Raw genomic sequence first — 21,544 nt, 5'->3', positions numbered from 1 at the left:
GCTTTACCGTGATTCTTTCAACACAAGGGATACAGAACGGAGGAACCACACCCTTTATCAAACACTCGTCGCATAATGGCCTCTTTAAATCTGGACTGACAACCCAAGCAGGTGTAACCTATTGTCGGTTTTATCTCATGTAATATATTGATACCTACTTAGGTGTCTCACTTCTGCGTGAGATCTCTGGTGTAACACCGGATCACAGGTTTGATAAAGCTATATGGGATAAGAAGTGGCGTCACAGATTTGTTGAGGACTGTTTTCGCAGCAGCATCGGCCATTGCGTTCCCAGTGTTTCCAACATGGCTGGGTAACCAACAGAAAACGATGTTGTATCGGCCAGTAGCAAGATCATTAAACAATTCAACAATTTCAATTCAAAATGGATGTGTGGAAGGTGTCTTATATTAATAGCCTGAAGGCAAGAAAGAAAAATCTGAGGAAATGATGAACTGATTATGGTTAGTTTGGATGTTGATATATTTTAGTGATGATAAAATAGCATTTGCCTCTGCTCTGAAAATAGAATCAGGTTACCAGGTAATCTGGATGAGATAGTCCTGAATCAAAGGACAGTGGTGCTGGTAACAGCGTCACTACCCTTGGATCCGTCTGTAATATTGTAATTTGTAAGTATCATATGTGCTTCGTAATGTATTATATTTTTGTTGATAAATTGGTCCACCCCTGGCTTCACTAACTGACATGGTGGTGAGGAGAAAAGCTGAAGGGGGGCAATGTTTCCAAAATTGATTTGTGGTAGTGTACACTGAGCTGTTCACTTCGACCCTTACTTCACCTGGACGGGTGGAAGGATGGGCCCGATTATATCAATCGGCCGGTCACGCCATGCCCTGTGCATGGGATATTTGATAATTTAGACATATCCTATCACACAGGTTATGACAAGAATATATGATGACCTTCGTTATGTCAAATAAAATTTTGCCTAGAGTCCTGTGCCAAAAGGCGGTGGCTCATGGGCCAATCTGGTGATACGGACCGCTGAATTCTGTGTTTTTATAGGAAAATACCATGGGCCGAACCAGCCTGACATTGGTCCTTTTATAAATGACAGCTATCTTTATTTCTGGAGTGTAACACCCCTGTAGCCCTGGTGTTGCAGCCTGGCTTCCACTGCAGCACCATCCTTGTTGACACTCAATGGCTCTCTCATGTCTTCAGGCTATTCAAAATAATGCATGCCATCATCCACTTTTATTAGAATTTGTTGAATTATATAATGATCTTGCTACTGGCCAATACGACATTGTATTTTGCTGGTTACGCAACCATGTTGGAATAATGGTAACACAATGACTGATGCTGCAGCTAAAGCAGCTCTTAACAAATCTGTGACGCCACTTCAAATTCCATACAGCGATTATAAACCAGTGATCAGATGTTACATCCGAGAGCTGATGCAAAAGAAGTGAAATAAAACCAACTATTGGTTACACCTACTTGGGTTGTCAGTCTAGATTTGAAGAGGTCATAATATGACGATGTCGCATTGGCCATAGCAGGTATACAAATGATTGTTTTTTGAAAGGTGAGGATTCTCCATTTTGTATCCCTTGTGATGAGAGAATCACTGTCAAACATGTCCTGCTTGACTGTATTGATTTTGCAATCACAAGGGATAAATATTTCAAATCATCATCCATTAAGGATATTTTTAATAAATTAAATATTAATTCTCATTTACTTATTGTTTTTTTTAAAAGAAATAGAATGGTATAATAAATTTTGATGTTTTGTTTAAAATAAATGACCCTTTAAAATTGGTAGAATGAATTTATATCTGAGTTTGTTACTTGCTGTATCCTCAAAGGGGTTGACGTAGAGTAAAATTATTGTCCCTCTGAGAGAATATCGTAAATCCATGTCATTCAAAGAATGTTTCTGCCTATTACTCCTCTAAACGTAGAATATTTGTAATTATAAATGTGGCTAACATTGAAGGTATGATGTAAATCCTGCTGGGGTCCATGCAGGGAGCAAAGGGACTGTGAGTCCCAAAGTTCCCCTGTATGGTGGCTCCCTTCAGTGGCTGGCGATCTATAGCACGTTTTTATCTTGTATTGTTTTGTATAGTGCTATCCTGTTCATGATTCCATACCAGATTTATATCTTTTTCTGTGATAAGTCTAGTTATTTTACTGTTCTTCGTTGGCATTTTTTTTTATATATAAGTTTCAATGTATTTATTACGTTTAACCCTTGATAGTCACGATATGACTGAAATGTTGTCGATGTGACTAAAAAGTATTACTCACTCACTCACTCATTCAAGCGCCGAAGACACAGTATGCTTTCATTAGCCTTTTTTGCCTTCTTGCGCATCGGTGATCTTGTCAAGTCTCACACCCCCCCCCCCCCCCCCCCCACACACACACACACACACAATGCTAGCTCAGTGCTGCAGTTGGGAAATTTTAGGCTCAACCAATGAAATTAGCAATTTGAATTCGATTTTCCAAGACAAGCCGTTCCTGTACATTGGGCTTGAGGGCTAACAGCGACAACATTTGTCCAGTTCAAGCCATGTCAAGTTATCTATCTGCACGAACACCAACTGTTACTGGGGCGGTCGGGTAGCCTAGCGGTTAAAACGTTAGCTCGTCACACTGAAAACCCGAGTTCGAATCCCGACATGGGTACAATGTGTGAAACCCATTTCCGGTGTCCCCAGCCGTGATATTGCTGGAATATTGCTCAAAGCGGCGTAAAAGCAAACGCACTCACTCACTCACCAACAGTTACTAGATAACACTTTGCATCAGTTCTGCACAATGCTCTCAGGTTTTTGGCTTTGGATAATGGACACATTCTTTCCGTATTGGAGCAGCCACAAATTTAGCTATTTTAGGGGTTCCATCAAGTGCGATTAAACTGTCAGATTGATAGAAGGCAGAGTCATTTAAGAGCTACATTCCTTTTTGTCAATTTCGTTATGTGAGCAAGTAAATAATCATATCGAAAGCTTTGCAGGCTTTGCAGTTGCCTGGGTAGTGGGCTCCTACAACTTCAGGGGGCAGGGATCGGAAGGGCAACGTCTCTGGGATTCACCAAACATCTGAATATTGACCAGAATTAGAGCACAGCCGAAGTGCGTAGCAATATTGGGCATAAAAAGGAACAAGCTAGCTTCTACAATTTACGTCAGCTGAAACATAGCGCACCTCCTGACATACTGATAATACACTTAGGCTCAGACAACCTAGTAGACATGCCTGGGGACCTTCAATCAGGTTAATGCATCAATACCATTAAAATGTAGCAATACAACATTCAGATAACGTAGCCAGATATCCTGGGTTGTTGGGAAGATGGTGTCCACTTATATAACATGCGCATGACCATTTTCGTTAATGGGATACAAGAAGCCTTGACTAGCTTGCTAAAATGAAGTTATTGAGGACACAACCCTGCTTCTGTGTTCTTATGGGTGATAATAAAATTATATGTAGTTTTCAAACTTACGCGTACAAACAAGTGTGTTTATTTCTTCATTAACTGCTTTCAGCTGTAGAATTAATGATATGGCCAATGTGATTTTAAACGTTAGCATTGTATCAGAGTCACAGAGGAAGTAGAGACAGGGTTATTAATTGTAGGTGTAACATGGAGAGCCTAAGAGAAAAATCAAATCTGATTATGTGTTTATATCAGTATGTTACACACATAATTTTAATAAGGCGGAACACTTTGTACCATACACATGAATACTCCAGTATTTTATGAACACTTAAAGAACGCCATTGCTGTTATCCGGGCCTCGGAAATAACTGATGTTGCACAAATCAATGTCCAGTGCCGCTTTCCTCGGGGGTCACAAAAAGCGATGATCGTGGCTAAGGATCTCTATGAGTTTGACTTAACGCTCATTAAAACAGTATTTCAGTTTTTAATCAGCCTTCACCTGAATGATGGTGTAACGACTAAGTGTTTTCGCTATTTATCACTTTGGTAAATTCCTCGAGCACGGGTTTCGCTGGAGCCTTGTATTCCTCCAAAGGTATACTGTAGATTCAGATACAACATCTGAATCATGTGTTAAGTGGTGCAAAATGGTACCTCAGTATCCTGTGTTCGATGTGATATATGTCAGCTTGTGTCCTGTACTTCTGGACAATGGGTTGTCGTGGGTTTTCCATTTTATTATTTCCACACACCCGCTTCCCAGACACAAACACGTCAATCATGTTCCTGTCATCACCTGTTTAGAAAAACAACTGCTCGGTTATATATTGTCATGGGGATATTTAAGAAAATAAATAGTAATCGTCGGCAAGTCGTCGAAAATGATATTGCAAGGTTACAATTCTAGCAAGATTTTCTTTTATTTGTGTTTACCCATACCACTAAAGGATTGCCTACTTGGTCTAGAGGGAGAAAGATCCCACTGAGAGCGGAAGGTCGGGGTTCCCTCACTTGCTGCGCCATATCAAAATACGTTACTAATTGACCTGGTAATCCAAGTGACTTTTTTGTGGTGACCACAAAGGTTTCAAATATTGACTTCCTTGCACACGAAGAGGTCTTCCCTTGAATTACCGCCATGGCTGGAATAATAGTTTCATACCAATACCTTCATAATTCCATCTTATGGTGTTAAGTTGACATTATTAACATGAAACACCTTGCCTAAATATGGCACCACCTTGCCTAACTATGGCACCACCTTGCTTAAACATGGCACCAACTTGCCTAAATATGGCACCACCTTGCCTAAATATGGCACCACCTTGCCTAACTATGGCACCACCTTGCTTGAATATGGCACCAACTTGCTTAAATATGGCACCCCCTTGCCTAAATATGGCACGACCTTGCTTAAATATGACACCACCTTGCCTTAATATGGCACCCCCTTGCATAAATATGGCACCACATTGCCTAATTATGGCATCCCCCTTGCCTAAATTTGGCACCACCTTGCCTAACTATGGCACCACCTTGCTTAAATGTGGCACCACCTTGCCTAAATTTGGCGCCAACTTGCTTAGATATGGCACCACCTTGCCTAACTATGGCACCACCTTGCCTAACTATGGCACCACCTTGCCTAACTATGGCACCACCTTGCCTAAATATGGTACCACCTTGCATAAATATGGCACGACTTTCATGTATGTAGCCGAATACAACTCTAGATATAAATACAACAGTAACACTGATCTCTTGACCCTGCCATAAAATGATATTTTATCCCCTGGCGAAAAAAACATGCGACATAGTCGTTTGTTTGGAAGGGTTTTGGATGTCGGAATCTTTATAGTAGCTGACATCCATAAAAAACGTTCTCAAAATGCACACCAATGCCTATAAAAGGTGTATTATTATATTTCTCCATTCTGCACAAATCTGTTCCATGAGCAAGCCTGAAAATTCCTATCATATCCTATATCCTATTGCATTATAAGGATAATTTATTCATTGCCTTTCCTTACCTAAGAACAGAAACTTCTGAAGTACATCAGAGAAAGTGTCAGTAGAAAAGACATCAAACGGCGAATCCGCCACCAATGGGTCGACCAAAATGGCGTCAAAGTCCTTTCCCACGACAAAGCTGCCAGTCGTCGCCTCCAGACCCAGTACTTAAATGAAATAACCAGAAAAGGCTTTTAACATAACAAATACGCTAAGGGGGTGAAAGTGCTTTCAATCATTTGTGATGTGTTTGTTGTTTAAGGGCGTTGTCATCGATATACAATTTTATTTCATGATGGCTGACATATAACAGTCTCGAGCGCTGATAGCACTATGATGACATTAAATCAATCATGTCAACGGGCCTGACCAGCCTTTTCAGTTACTCGCTCATTATGAGCCTATGGTTGTGGGGATCCTTTCCTGTGGATGAAAGTTAAGATAACTCCATATTGAGGTAATTTATCGTGATCAATATCATCCACTGTAACCACCGGATATTCATTTCACTCATGAGGACCCGCGAACATCCGGGGTGGAATAGGTCTTCAGCAACCCATGCTTGCCATAAAAGGCGACAATGCTTGTTGGTCAGGCTCGCTGACTTGGTTGATGCATGTCATCGTATCCCATCGTATCGATGCTCATGATGTCAAACACCATATTGTCTGGTAGAGGCTCGATTATTTACGGACCGCCGTCATACAGCAGATATTGCTGAGTGTGTCGTTAAACAAACAACAAACAACAAACAAACAAACATCACTCATGAGCACTGTGAACCTTATTACTGCGGGTGGTATTAGTATAAATTGTATAATATGCGTTCCTATCAATATCGAGAGAGAAGTAGTTTAAGAGTGCATTACTCGTTAGTCGTTCCAATTCCAATGAGAATATTTTCACCATGTTCCACCAAATTACACAATTTAAAATCATTAAAAATATAACGTGACAAATCGTTTATGAATTAACAATTTGTCATGCTATATTCAGTTAATGATCTGCGCTATTGAATTAATCTGTTATTCTTTAGTCTCATATTCAACGAGATTGTCCAGTAGTATGTGAGTAGTGCGACAGTTACTACATTGTATCATTATGCTCTGGATTCTTATGTCAATATATTATATTGCATTATGATGTAAGTATGTGATGCACGAGGCGGTTAGTTGTGGGAACTGTTTCTAGTTCAGATGTCCCAGAGCCTATGATATATCTTAATATTTAATCTTGAGAAATACTGCGTACGAATTCAAATTATAGATAGAGACTTCAGGTATGTGAGTGAGTGAGTTGGGTTTAGCGCAGCTTTGAACATTATTCCAGCTATATCACGGCGTGTCAGCTTCATGTGGGAGGAAAGCAGGTCTCAGACGTTTACCACTTCGGTGAAACCCACGATCACGGGTATATTGCTGGCAAACCTAGAAGCTTAATTGGGGCGAACCGGGATTCGAACCCACAATCATAGGTTTCTGGCGTGCCCAAGGGACGCAACTCTGCACAGCGAATCGCGGCACCTTAGACGACTCGGCCACCCGTGCCCCCACTTCACTCTGTTGAATCAAGGGAAGAATGCGTAGTGGATATTGCTCTAAATGTCTCCAAACTGTTATAAATGTAATGGTCATATCAGATCCTAACCAAATGCACTGAAAAAGAAAATATTTGAAAACTTTCGTTGAACCTTCACTTCCACCTAATGTTGCAAGTCGAAATAGTGCCTGGTATGTCAAGGCCTTGTAGCTTCCTCCATCAGTTTGAATCGCAAGAGTTTTTGAAATCTGACAGGCAGAGCGTAAAGCATCCAAAATGGAGCTGCTGTATCCTCCAGCCACGTCTGAAAAGAAGAAAAGGGCATTGTGTATTCATGACAAAATGCCGTTATTAAAACATCTCTTTCCAATCGTTTCTCCATTGGCTTCAAGAAGGAATTATTATTTTTATTTCATTAATTAACGTTTTCGCACTGTACACATTATTGGTTTCTTTATTGGTTTGCGGCGCACTCAGCAATAGTCAGGAGACAGGATGGCGGTCTGTAAAAAATGGATGGAGTATGGCCCAGACAATCCAGTGACAATTCAGCAAGTCACGGAGGTCGCCTCATACGACAATCTGCAATTGTAGTACACTGGTATATGGTGTACTGCATGCATATGAATTGCGTATTCGATGGATGATATGAGTTAGGATGTTTGTCTGTGCGATATACACTACTGCCTAGAAGTTCATTCCCCTTACACGCATGGGCAACGCGTTACGCAACCCGTGTGCACCCCGTTGGTCACTCGTGTGGAACCCGTCCGCCACGCGTGTGATACCCGTTTGCAACGCGTTGAACACGGGTGTACACCCCGTTCGTCACTCGTGTGCAACGCGTGTCACACTCATTAGAGGGGGAACAAACTTTTGACCAAAGGAGGACCCATGTTTAGCTGAACCTGGAGGTGGTAACAAGGAGATAACCTTTGGATTTCTTGAGGAAAAATGTTAACACACATTTTATTATAAGTACTTGCTGATGTCTCATTTTTAGACATGATTACTGATGTGGCTTCTACATGATGTTTTGCGATGAAGTTAAGAGAATACATGTTCCTGTTAAATGTTATTGCTATTTAAATGGGTTTTTTTGTGAGTTGACATTAAACGTCTGCAGCACGACTTTCAGTGATCATGTTTATGAGGTTTGGTGGAGCATTGTTTTTATTAGACCCTAATTACTTTATGATGCTTGGGTCTCTTTGTCTCAGCTCTATAGTCGTGATGCTGGGAAAGGGCAGCATTTAATTAATGAGAGTAGGTTATATCATGGAGGATACACTTGAGGGAGGGGGTTCTACTAATTACCGTACATCAGGAAAAGACCTGTAGACGTGAGCGCGGGGTTGTGTTTAAGATGGCGTTGCATAATGGCCGCCAGGAGTGGTAAACATTGAGCTGAAGCAGTGTTGTTTTCACGGGCTTGTTGAATAAATTCCCAGCGTTACTGTCCATATATCTTCTACTTGATCCTAGATACATCATTCTGGCATTTACAATTTATATTCTTCAACGTATATTAATGGTTTACCAGTCATATATTTTAGAGTATTTGTCAATACTGTTCAATGACTGTTCCCTACACCCATCAATATCATAATTAATGAACATTAGTTTATTGTATGGATTTATATAAAGCTCTCACTAAGTATATGTGTTACATGCATGACAGATCGGATTAAGGGAGAAAGGAAATATTTTCCTGAACGTTTCCAATAACTAGTGGAGGAAATTGGAAATGGCTGAACCTGTAGATCACATATCTCATAGGGTAACATTCTAGAATAAAATAGAATAGCTAGAATGTTTCATATCTACAAAACTGTATATGCGTCAGTGTGGTTTATGTTAACATATGTGTAATGCTTATTCACGCTTGGAGTGCCAGACTGAAATTGAACATTATGATAGCGTCAGCAGGAATAATAGAGGTGAGGTGAGGTGAAATTGGGTTTAACGTCGCGACCAAGATTATTGCACTTATATAGCGACGTGCATGCAAGTGTAAGTGTGTGTGTGGCTGCTTGTACTAGTCCGGACTGATGCCGATTTATAGTGCTAGCTCACTGAGATACCATGCCGCAGTTTAACATGAATACCCCACTCAGACACAGTATACTGACTCCGAGCCGACCAGTCCTTGTTTTAGCCCCTTAATGCCGAGCGCCAGACAGGGTAACAACAAGTGCAATCTTTTAACGTCTTTTTGTATGACGCGGCCCGGGATCGAACCCTGGACCTTCCGCTCTTCGGGCGGACGCTCTACCACAAGACCACGGAGGCGGTCAGGAATAATAGAGGTCATAAGACGTGGCATATGAAGATCATACATAAATATCTTTCAGTTACATAGGCAGCAGACTAGATTATTTACAGCAATACAGTTCAAATATTGTGTTCAATAAAAGAAAACGTTGATTTTTAACACTCTTATTTTTGTACTATTTAACAAACTGTGGACTTTGAAGACATTTTCGCTCATTGCAATAACATCAAGGTAAAAATCATATCTTTCTCTGAAATCCACGGGCATAGTTGCTGTCAAACATAAGAACATAATCAGGGCGGCAGGTGTTGACTTGTCGTGTGCCTTAAAGTGAGTTTAAACATGTCAAAAGCGATTGACCCTACAATATATGGCCATTTACTCCAACATTCTAACTGTCAATCGTCTTAACAGGATCATAACGTTTGTTCTAATATCGACGACCTGTCTCTATGTCTTAAGTTGTTAATCGGTAACTGCGGTCCAAATTTATCAACTTATTCATCTATTGTTGCAAACTTGCAATTATTTCGCCGCAATATAACTGAATAAATGCTGATGTGACGTGACATATAAACTTACCCACAGACAATGCATTTTCCCAGAGAGTGTAGCACAATTTTATCAAAGTTTTATTTACAATTTGAAAAACTATAATAATATGAATATTAAAATTCATCATCACTTTTGAAGTTTACTAAAATGTCACCAGTTGGAAGATGTCACAGATAAACAAGGATTCCAACTAAGTTTGATCGTCACAGATCTTTCCCCAGTTTGCCAGCACAATGGAGAGGATTAACAGTTACTGTGAGTGAGCATGGTTTTACGCCGCTTTTAGCAGTTATACAAGTTATACAGAAGTCATGCCAAAACGCTCACAGTCGTTAGTGAGTAAACTCAACTGAGGATTATACAAGTATCCATCACAACCTTTGAAAGCTAACATGTGAATAAACTCAGTTCACTGAAATTTAAATAATTTAGGCACTTGCAGTGGCCAATTAACAAGTAATCAGTGAGATAGTATAGAAATACTGGGAACGCTAAACAACTTCATTGTAAATAGACAAATGCCCCTGTGAATGGTCAAGGTTTTAAATACCAAGTGAAACAAAGACGAGGTGCCAGCCTACACTGGAAATACTGTATGCTGCATGTCCAGCCTCCATCAACACCTCCAGTGATCTTTTCGCGATTCCGAGCCTTGCGCATAACCATTGTCATGACCTGGTTGAGTGACTTCCTTCCTTCAACGTGACAGGATTACCCACAGAGAAAGAAAGGATTAAAATCCTATCCAAATGGAATAAGTACTCACAACCAATTTCCTCTGATAGTAAACTGTCACCTTTGGTATCCCCAACAACACTCACCAGGGTGATTGGGCAAATGTAAAAAACACAAACCCTAACGCGGTTCTGTGTACATGGTCACACTCGGTGATTGTGAAGATCTAAAATTCTATCAACAGTGAGACAAAATGGCTGTTCATATTCACTTCCAATATCCTCATAGAATTAGTGATAAATGTAAAGTCCCACACAAAACTTTCTCTTAATAATTCTACAAAATACCAAACAGAAAGTTTGGTGTGGGAAAATGGGACATATTCCTACGTGATATAATAAGACATAAGCAGTGATCACTGTTCTATGATAATTGTACTATCTAAAGCCTAAATTTGGCGAACGAAAAACGTTATATTTGCAGTCACCCTGAATGACTCACGTGGGCAAATTTAAAACGAATATGTTCGCAATCCACAAACAATCACTTCATTATTGGCGGGCATTTACCAACCCGCGAAGATCGTGTCAACTCGGGGATTTCCCTAGCAATAAACTCGCTTCTAAACTCACTACTGTTCTACTGTCGGGTAGCCACAATGGCTAGACTGGACCCTCGTGGAATGGTTCATGCCATAAAAGTCCAGCAACCGAACACTAATTAAGACAGGCTGACCTTGTGTTCAGGGTCTGGTGAACACTGGTCAATGGCTGCTCATTAACTCAAGATTCACATCTCACTGTTTTGATTTATTTCACTATCAATTGGACATATTTTCCAACTTTAACTGAAACCCTGTCCCGTGTTACACGCATGGCACACCCGTGTGCAACGAGTGACTCACGCGTGCTCAACGGATTGTACACGCACTGCACACCCGTTGCACACGCGTGTCCAACGGGTGCTAAACCCGTGTGCAACATGCGTGTGTACACGTAGTCTCAACGCGTGTTAGGAGAATGAACTTTTAGGCAGTAGTGTATATATGTAATGTATATGGAGGGTATTTTTGACAGATTATTCGGTTGTATATATAGAGGTACGTTTCAATGTATGTTTCAAAGACAATACTATATATATATATATATATAGGCATCGACAAGAACATAGTTCGGAATGGCAAACCCTGCCAGTCGTCGCCTCCAGACCCAGTACTTAAATCAAATAACCAGAAAAGGTTTTTAACATAACAAATAAAGAGGTGAAAGAACTTTCAGTCATTTGTAATGTGTTTGAGGTTTAAGGGCGTTGTCATCGATGTACAATTTATTTCATGATGGCTGATATATAACAGTCTCGAGCACTGATAGCACTATTATGACATTAAATTAATCATGTCAACGGGCCTGACCACCCTTTTCAATTACTCGCCCATTATGAGCCTATGGTTGTGGGGATCCTTTCCTGTGGATAAAAAAGTTAAGCTCACTAAGACCTTAGATCTTGGTGAGAAGAATCCTTCTTTGTACCAGTTCCAAGTCCAATCTTGCAGCCCATATTCAGCACGTGCCTCACGTCAAGGAGTCCGCTTCTAAGCCTATAGATAAAAACAAGAACTTGATAGCGGCTAATATCACTCGAGGCAGGAGCAACCCACAACCGTATTTCCTTTACATCACTTCCGTTCAGCTTTATGTGGGAGGAAGGTCCAAAGATATATGGAGGTCTCAGGGTATTCCTGTAATACCTAAACACAGTTCAGAACACATTAGTGAGCCGACCATTTCAGATTCGGGTGTAGGTTCTTTTTAAAAAAAATCAAGATCATTGTTTTAAATACAAACAAATATCTGGGTATAAATATTTGTCTGGAAATCACTGTTGCCATAACTATAGATATTGAAAGAAACTATCGCGATAACTATTGATATTGCAAGCAACTACTGCGATAAACATCGATTGTTTTCAGTGTATTAGTTTAGTTGAATTAAATCTTTGAAATTAACTTTTCTTTGAATGTGATAAACATAACAACAAATAAAAAATAAGGTTTGAGATGTGACTGATTTGTGTTTTCATTACCCAAATAATTTAAGAAAAAGAAACTTCCAAAAACAAATTTGAACAGCATTGAATATATTTTATTGATATGGTAAATACAATCGAAACTATCGATATTCCTAAATGAAATCGATACTATTGACCGGAAACTGATTTAAGGATCGATTTATTGACTTCCAGTGCTTACCAATAGCAATATATCGATATTTCGATTTAACGTGACATCCCTACTGGGTTTGCAGCTGAAGCTGTAAAACAACATCTAATTTCGATACAAAATCCCAGCAAGTTCTGAAAAGGGTCTTATAAAAACTGGCATATATGTATAAAATATGGTTTCCGGACAGTCAGTTACGTTATGGTATGATCAATGTAGATATATTTTGGTGGACACGTTTAAATACATACGTGATGTTAGAATTCGGGCAATGTGCTATTCCGCATCCACGTAGCTTGAGCAAGTCGAGTTCGTTGTCAGACAAGTATATGCAGTGACCCAATATTGTCTGGTGTGAAGGAATGACGGTGATACTCACTATGACAAGATATAGGCCAACACTAGTAAAATACAGTCTCAAATTTGTGCACTTGCCATATAATATTAATAATAATGTAAACAGCTAAATTAACATCAATACGTTTTAAGAACAAGCTTTAAAGCTATTTAGAAACAGATATATGCATGGACACGAAGGGCTTCGATACTAATAATATAGTATGTTAAAATATTACTTGTTGATATGTAAACAGTTGACATATAAAATACAAATTTGGGCTACTATTATTTTCTGACCTTATTTTGTGATTTCGTTGTGTTAACTCTTGTATGTACAACATACCCTGTTTGTGAGAAGTCCATGCTTATCCCATACATCGAGATGGTTCTGACATCCAGGAATTATGTCACTTCGTGTTTCTAGGATATGCGTCTGAAAAAGATGTTCTGAGTAAGCTTTATCATTATAATTTCAGAAAGATATATACTTTGTCTTTGTGTGTGGATGAAGTCAGCTATAACAACACCCTTCGTTGGCCTATCAGATATATTGTTTGTTTGTTCATTTTGTTGTTTAACGTCTCTCGCAGTAACATTCCAGCCGTAAATAATCGCTAGTGGATCAGACTACATTCCCGAGGCAAAGGAGTTTACTGGCCATAAAAGTCCACTTTCGCCATGACCGAACTGGGCAGGAATTATGGAGTTACAGTTTGGCGGGACTAATGAGTCAATGCATAGTCCAATCAAAATCGTGGAAGGAAATCGACATCCGATTTCTAACAACACGTGCAAATTTGTTCGACTGCAGGATTTGCACAGCATGTGTGCCGTCAACTGGCCGTCGATAGATATTTTCCAAATATTTTCAGGTTTTTAATCGAGGTACTTAAGTTATTTGCTGCAATTGTCGAGACAGTTTCCTTTTTATTATGATAAAGATACTGATTATCAATCAGATCGTCTTATTTGGGCGCCGCCATATCTTTTTAAGCAGATGCAAGTATGACAGGTTGAACCGGCTTGGTCAAAAGGAGGGACATTAAAGGGACATAACTCGTAATAGCCACTGGTGGCGCCACGATCGAACATGGAAATTCCAGCCTAGTTCGTCAAAGGTGGAATCTGGACTTTTACAGTCAGTTAACTCCCTTGCCTCGGGAAGATGCGATCAGACACGTCAACAACCGATTCTGATCCCCCGATCCCTTTGGACGCCTCTTTCGATCAACAGAGGTTGCTAGGTATCTATCTGTCCATTAAACCCCACGTGGTTTAATATGAAACGATATTAAATTAAAATTAAATTAATAATTATTAAAATGCGCTTGAAATCAATACATATCAAAAACATAAAGCAAACTAAGCGAACTCTCACACAATTGAACTCACCTGAACAGGGAGCCGGTATGTTTGGTTAAGTTGTCCAAGAGACTTAATAAGTTCTTCCGAGCATGTTCTGATGGATCGCGGTGTTATTATTGGGGTTAGTAGAGGGTTCTGAAATAAAAAAATAACGAAGTCAGTGTGTATACGATAGACTGTCTTGTCTGTTTGTGTTTGTTTGTTGGACGCCGCACACAGATCCACGCAACTGGGATACAATGACATACATCAACCAAGTCAGCGAGCCTGACCACCCGACCACGCTAGTCGCCTCTTACGACAAGCAAAGTCGTCTTTTACGGCAAGCATGGGTTGCTGAAGACTATTCTAATTCTTCATGGGTCCACAATGGAATGTAATATGCTTGGCATGCTTAACGACACATCATTTGTTCCTGTTCAGAAGCAGCTTGATCAAGGTTACAAGACTCAGAAAAGTTTTAAAAAACGTTTCATGGCAGACGTGTAGGACATTTCCAAATTTGACGCACCAGTGACAAGAATGATGTCCGATTCTATTCCCTATTGTTTTGCACTATATGCTTTTTTCAGATGAACAGATGACTTGCCTTTGTATGTGTTTGTGATCAAGACGGGTGCCACCGGTGGAGGAGGGTATGCACACCTCTCTGCGAACACCTGGTATCATCACTATTTGATAGTGGTTCATAAATACATGCTAATGACATAGTCGGAATCGTCCAATCGACTCTATTGACAGAAATGTCTTATGAATATGGAAGTGTTTTGTTGCTTTTAATTTGAAAAATAGAAAATATGTATGTAAAATAAAGCTCCGTTTTCATTGACACGACTGCTCACATGTGGATTATACTCCGGAATATAACTCCGAAATAAAATCATACTAACTCACTCGTGACAGATTCGAACTTCAGGAATATACCCAGATGCAGGTACCAAATCTTTATATTAGCTGCAATATTAAGACAATATACACGACTGCATCGTCCTTCTTCAATGAGCAAAAGTCATAATAAACATGACACATACTATTTCAAATCATATTATTCCAATTACCGTGACACCAGGTGCATATAGTGCGTGCATACTAGTGCATGTATACACACGTATGTTTATCATTGGGCTATTGTCTGTTGTAAAATAAATTTCAAAGAAAAACAACAGAATCAATTGTCATAACAAAAAATGGAAGCAACTGACTGCTAGACTCATGAAGCGTTCATAAAATATTTTATCTATGTATTAGTCTTATCACTTCAAACATTGTTCATTGCCTACTCAATATAGTTGTTAACATGTATTGGAAATGAAATAAAATTTATCTATAAAACAAATAAATGAATAAAGAATTATCAATTGCATACCAATATTGAGGACAATATTTCTTCATGTAACACAATGCTTGGCAAATTCCTTTGTTTTGTCAACGATCATGGTAGTGACAGATCAAATAAGGCACGAAGTTATCTAAGGTATGTATCATGTTACAATAGAGATCTTAGGAAATATACCATACTGGACAACTCAAGAAGACACATTACAGTTTTTGACACTAACCAAGGAGTTAATCCCCTCCTAAAACAACACCACACATCAAAGGCGTACCGGCGGTCGTCGTCCTGCGAATGGAAAAATTCGAGGGGTCGTCGTCCTGAGAATACCCCTTCAGCAACCCATGCTTGCTGTAAAAGGTGACTATGCTTGTCGTAAAAGGCGACTAACGGGATCGGGTGGTCAGGCTCGCTGACTTGGTTGATGCATGTCATCGATCCCAATTGCCCGGATCGATGCTCATGATATCAATTACTGGATTGTCTGGTCCTGACTCGATTATTTACAGACCGCCGTCATATAGCTGGAATATTGCTGAGTGCGGCGTTAAACAACAAACCGACAAACCAACATACACGTTATCACTGTCAACACGGAAAGGTCTTCACATTGTAGTGATAAGCAAACAAAACTGTTACTTACCTACGTTTGCAGATTTCACGTTTCGATTTTTGAATGTCCGCTGTACGTATACGTTTGCAGAGTTTCCTCCAAACTGATGTTTTTCCGCGAACAAAAATATTTTTACTTTAAGAAATAATTTTGTTTTAAATGCAGATAAACACAAGGCCTATCTTACCGTTTTGAAAATGTTGCCTTCGACAAATCTGAAAAAAAGATAGGGTCGTCTCGGAGGGGGGATCATAATCCTGTAATACGGAGACACGGAAAGTAGATCAAAGAGATGCTAATTCTCCAGGAAAAAAATACCCAGATGACGTTTTCTACAGGTGAATATAGTCTTACATGAATGCTTACAAGACGCAGAACACGAACATCATCTAACTACATGTATGTAGTGCCAATATACTAGAGCATCGATGTTAGTGAGGTTTCCAGTTGTTACAGTTGTAACACGCTGCACTGTTGAGGTTTTGTAAAGTGTAAATGTTACGTTCAGATTGTTGGTGCAATTAACTATATTACCTCCTAGTTTCTTCAATGGATTCCTCCACTGTTTCAATGTATACTGAGTCTGTATGTTCACTTTGCCTACAAAGGCTCTCTGTCCAGCTTTCTCTGAAACATAGATGACTTTCAGTGTTTGTCGCTATGAAATGTTGACCAAATGTTTCATGGGAACCTCATATGGAATGGAATGTATCCAGGACGTTCAAGGATCTAACTCGCGTGGGTGGGTATGCGTGTGAGGTTTTACGTCGCGTTCAAGATTAAGGCATCTATACAGCTTGGCTGCGTGTACGAGATCGGACCACTAACCCTGCGCTCTCCGGGGAGACGCTGTATCCAATGTAATGTGGCGGTCGGGTGTAAGTTCGAATTCGTACTCTGAACAGCGGATGAACAGCGTCAGTGAGACGCAATTCTTGCACCACTGATGCATCTGTTATAATGTTTTTTGCCTTTTTGGCAACATATGAACAACTTCAGGAACAACGCTCTTGGAGACGCGTTGTCAATTTATATCAAGCAAATAATAAATAACCAAGGTCCTTCCCTTTAAATGCTTTACGACACTCAAAACATTAATGGTTACACGGAGATTGAACACTTCTGCAGTGGGGATAATAACATAGTGATGTCGCATGTGGGCGTCAGTGTACATTTCTGACAAAGGTTTGCCTCTGGACAGCAATTCTTCCCTCCTGCTTGGGAAGCTCAACAACAGAAACGTATATATTTATAAACTGCAACAGGCAACAGTACAGCACTTTTCTGATTTATAGTTTTTTTTCTGTTTGTCAAATAAGATTCAACAGCTTATTATAAGTTAATACAGAAATGAACACAACCTTCACATGTTTTGCAAACATGAAAAGCATTGAAGAATTAACCAACTTTTAAATAGCACTTATATGGAGTCTATATTAACTGTCAAGGTATTGGTCCATATGCCTGTCTACCGTAGCATAAATGCAGGTTCAACTGACGCAATGAAGTGTCATCGAGGGGGACATTTGAAACACTATTGCAAAGCAATTTTGCAAAAGCACGTCCACCTCCAATAAAACTCGGGTCAAAGGACCTTGTGAACTATATATAAAGAATACGCTTATTCGAGGAATTTATGGTGATTCCTGCGAGCAAACATTTGAGTTATCCACTCGTTGCCAAAACGCACTCAGCACAAAATTTGACCAACTTAGGCAACACAGAGAGTGAGAGCGTTCAAAAAATTAGTGTTCAACATCACACAATTTACATGACAACAGGACATAGAGTATCTCAGTCGTGAGTTCTCTGATACAAAATATAACACGTATCGAAAAACTATCGTTCAAGTCATCTCTGTACATAAACCCTTTACGGATGCGATGTATTCACATTAAGCATATCATGAGGTGAAGTGGGTGAAAATGGATTTACCAATAACTTTACAAAGCACGTCCGAGGCATTTCTGTACATTGTGGCATAGTAACACGCTGTTGTTGTTCCGTTCTTGAGTGTACGGTTCTGTTACAAGCAGAAAACACAACATATTTCTGTAGATATCTTAATATGATGTCAATGATCATCGGAAGGCTGGAAACTAGCCTTTCCTTTGAGGCAATAGAACAGCAATATCAACAAAAAGATTATTCTTTAGGAAACTAAATTTCTTCATAGGTGGTCCGGTGATCTAAGGTGCTCTGTGTCCCACAGATGGGCCATCATTTACATTAGGTTCAACTCCCAGATTCGCGTTGTTTAGGATTGCAGACACTATAATTTCGGTTTCAAATTCAGTAAACTTCTAAATCCCGCACCCATGAATGCTTTCCTACTGCTCAAAGCAACTCTAGAACCGACTCGCATGTTACTTCATGGAATTATTAATCTCACCACGACTTTATCACAGACGTCATTGGCGAAGTCCAGATCTTTCATCTTCGCTTCAGTGGGCAATGTGTATGTGCTGAGCCACTGTCGCAGCTGCAGATCCATGTTAGAACCAGCGAACACATACTGCGGAGCGTGGATGTGGGTGTCCACCATGCCGGGCATCAGGAACTGCCTAGGAGATAACCAACCTGTACTGACCTCACCATACAGACGGATACTGTACACGAATATGCGGGAGGATGTAGTCTGAAGGTAAGGACCGGTTCGGCGTTGGACCGAGCACTCTCTGCTTGCCGACAGAGGCGACACAGTCGTATCTCAATAAAGGTCCGGTGATGGAGATGTCAACAGTACTTTTAACGTCTTAGACTCGATAATGTACATGTTGCCGCAATAAAACGGTAATATCACTGACCGCGGCGTTCACAAACAGATACATGTACGTGCCAAAACTATTCTTGTGCATTTACTTATTTGTTTGTCTATTGTTTGGCGCCGAACTCAGCAATATTCCAGCAGAAGACATGTGTAAATGATCGAGTCTGGACCAGGTGATCCAGTGATTGACCAGAAGAGCATCGAACTATGCAATTGGGATACGATGACATGCATCAGCCAAGTCTGCGAACATGGCAGACCGATTTTGAACCGGGTCTTCACGGATTTGTACTTACTTATATTGCACAATAATTGTAATATGTTTGACGTTAACATAACTTTATCATCCCTTACCTTTTGTCCAGATGCCGGACATTCCCAGGAGGTATATTGTATTCACTCATCAACTCTGACAGACATGTTTCGTCTTCGATGAATATTATCTGAAGAAAATAGTTTAAAAAAGGGTATATATTATCATGAACTACTTTATCTGATTACTGTGTAGAATTCGGAACCATAAAATTTACAAAGGTGTGAATTCGAAACATAAATATTACATCAATACCATCTACCATCATTCATAGTTGAAATGTCAAAGGATAGTCTGCTATGACTCATGTCCCATTCACATTTCTGATTATCTATGAGTAACATCTCGCTCTCTAACCAAAACCAACTTACCTTTCCCTTGTTTACTCCTATGACCATATCTTTCATTGTAACAAGGTCATTATCTTTGGTCGAATGTACAAACCATCCATGAAAAATTGTTGCTGCATTTGCGTTGGATTCCATCTAAACGGCGACAAGACAAATATAGTATGGGAATGGGATGTTCATCATGATCACATATAATTAAGTGTATATCTTATGTTCACATAAAGCGTTGGAATTAATATTTATTAGTCAACAGCATGCTGTGGATTTTACTGTTGACGGTCGTGGCAATTAAGGGGCTGTGCTAAGAATATGTTCTCCCATTTATCCGACCAGGGTGTTCCTGACTTTGTTGTCACTTACCCTTATTGAACACAATTTGCAGGAAGACGTTCTTGTTCTAGATATCTGGATTTTACATAACGACATTTAACTGTACATGTGCCTATTAATGGAACGAGTATTTCCCAACTCGCGTCATCATGCATCACATGATCTAGTAATCTAGCTGAACTTATATATGTAACACACATTACCAAAACATAAGAATCTCAAATATCTGGCATTAACCAAATTATCGCACAATGTTACCACAGGCTTCTCATGACAATGGTTCAAGATGTCAGCCACATAAATTCTATATTCAATCTCATTAAAATCAGACCTTAGTTCTCGCTACCGCTAAACAAAGATCTGAAGACATCCCGTTAGGAGTCACGTCAGAACGACCTTTCATCCGACCAATCAGTGCGTCGCTTACCAGATTATGAAAGTGACAGTCGGAATGTGATTTCTAATCATACAACCTCACACATTTTAACATAGTGTATTCCGAAAAATAGTTACGAGTTTAACGACTGAATCCTTACAATCAAGACCATCTATTAGCCATTCCAGAATGTTTTTTGTTCAGGTTTCAAATGTGTAATCGAGAATTTGTCAAAATATGTTTCGAAGCGAAGTCCCCAATTTGAACACCTCTGGGATGCACTCGATCGACGTGTACGTCATCGTCAGAACACGCAGCAGACACTCCCACAACTTGCCAACGCGTTACAAGCAGAATGTCGCTGAATTCCGCAGGACAGAATTCGTAAACTTATCCATCCACAGTGCCAAGGAGATGCAGGGCTGTAATTGCTGCCCGTGGCGGTCACACAAGATACTGAGTTCAGCGCAACTTTGTGGCCTTATGTGACATGATAATAAACAGTTTTCAATGCCTTTGTACAACGACAACATGTGACTATCGAGCTCAAAAATTTCATATTTGTATCTATGATATTAAATCAAATATATTGACTTTATTAGATACAATAAATTTAGTAAAAATCTACCGGTGCGTTTCCTTTTTTAAAGAGTGTAAATGCGTTGATGACACATATATTTTGCTTCATTTGATAATATATTTACGTGCGTTTATGCAAGCGACAGCCCAAATTAATATATATGTTAATTTACATGTTTAATACAACATAAACATAATTGCCAGGTGACAGCTTGAAACGCGACTGTGGGGTATGTTTCAAAAGCAACCGATTTTTTTAGGTGTGTGTATGCAAGAGTGAGTGAGTTAACATTTTACATCGCATCGGCAATATTGCACTCTTATAGCGATGATACTATCACAATAAATACATTTAGAAATATATAAAATTCGTCAACAAAGACGACTAGATTATCAAGGTGTTGTATTTAAAACCATAAGATATGACTATTACTGAGTGCGTCTTGTGATGGCCGGATTGCCTGATGCGTAGTGG

General features: G+C 39.6%; 1 protein-coding gene across 1 annotated transcript; it reads right to left on the bottom strand.

Annotated features, from left to right (window-relative positions):
* Positions 1-4,055: 4,055 nt before the first annotated feature.
* On the bottom strand, positions 4,056-19,913 carry LOC124123175 (guanine deaminase-like). The gene is made up of 11 exons (XM_048391089.1): positions 19,806-19,913; positions 19,476-19,564; positions 18,744-18,915; positions 18,276-18,374; positions 14,433-14,642; positions 13,384-13,473; positions 12,953-13,050; positions 12,013-12,080; positions 7,130-7,282; positions 5,460-5,606; positions 4,056-4,225 (listed from the first exon to the last, which is right to left on the bottom strand). The coding sequence occupies exons 1-11, from the start codon at positions 19,839-19,841 to the stop codon at positions 4,056-4,058; spliced, it is 1,332 nt and encodes a 443-aa protein (XP_048247046.1). The 5' UTR covers positions 19,842-19,913.
* Between the last annotated feature and the right edge of the window lie 1,631 nt (positions 19,914-21,544).

Source organism: Haliotis rufescens, unplaced genomic scaffold, assembly GCF_023055435.1.
Source record: "Haliotis rufescens isolate VD_foot unplaced genomic scaffold, xgHalRufe1.0.p SCAF_9, whole genome shotgun sequence".
In the NCBI taxonomy this organism is placed as follows: Eukaryota; Metazoa; Mollusca; class Gastropoda; order Lepetellida; family Haliotidae; genus Haliotis; species Haliotis rufescens.
Note: the sequence above shows the minus strand (reverse complement) of the source record. Positions and strands in the feature narration are given on the sequence as shown.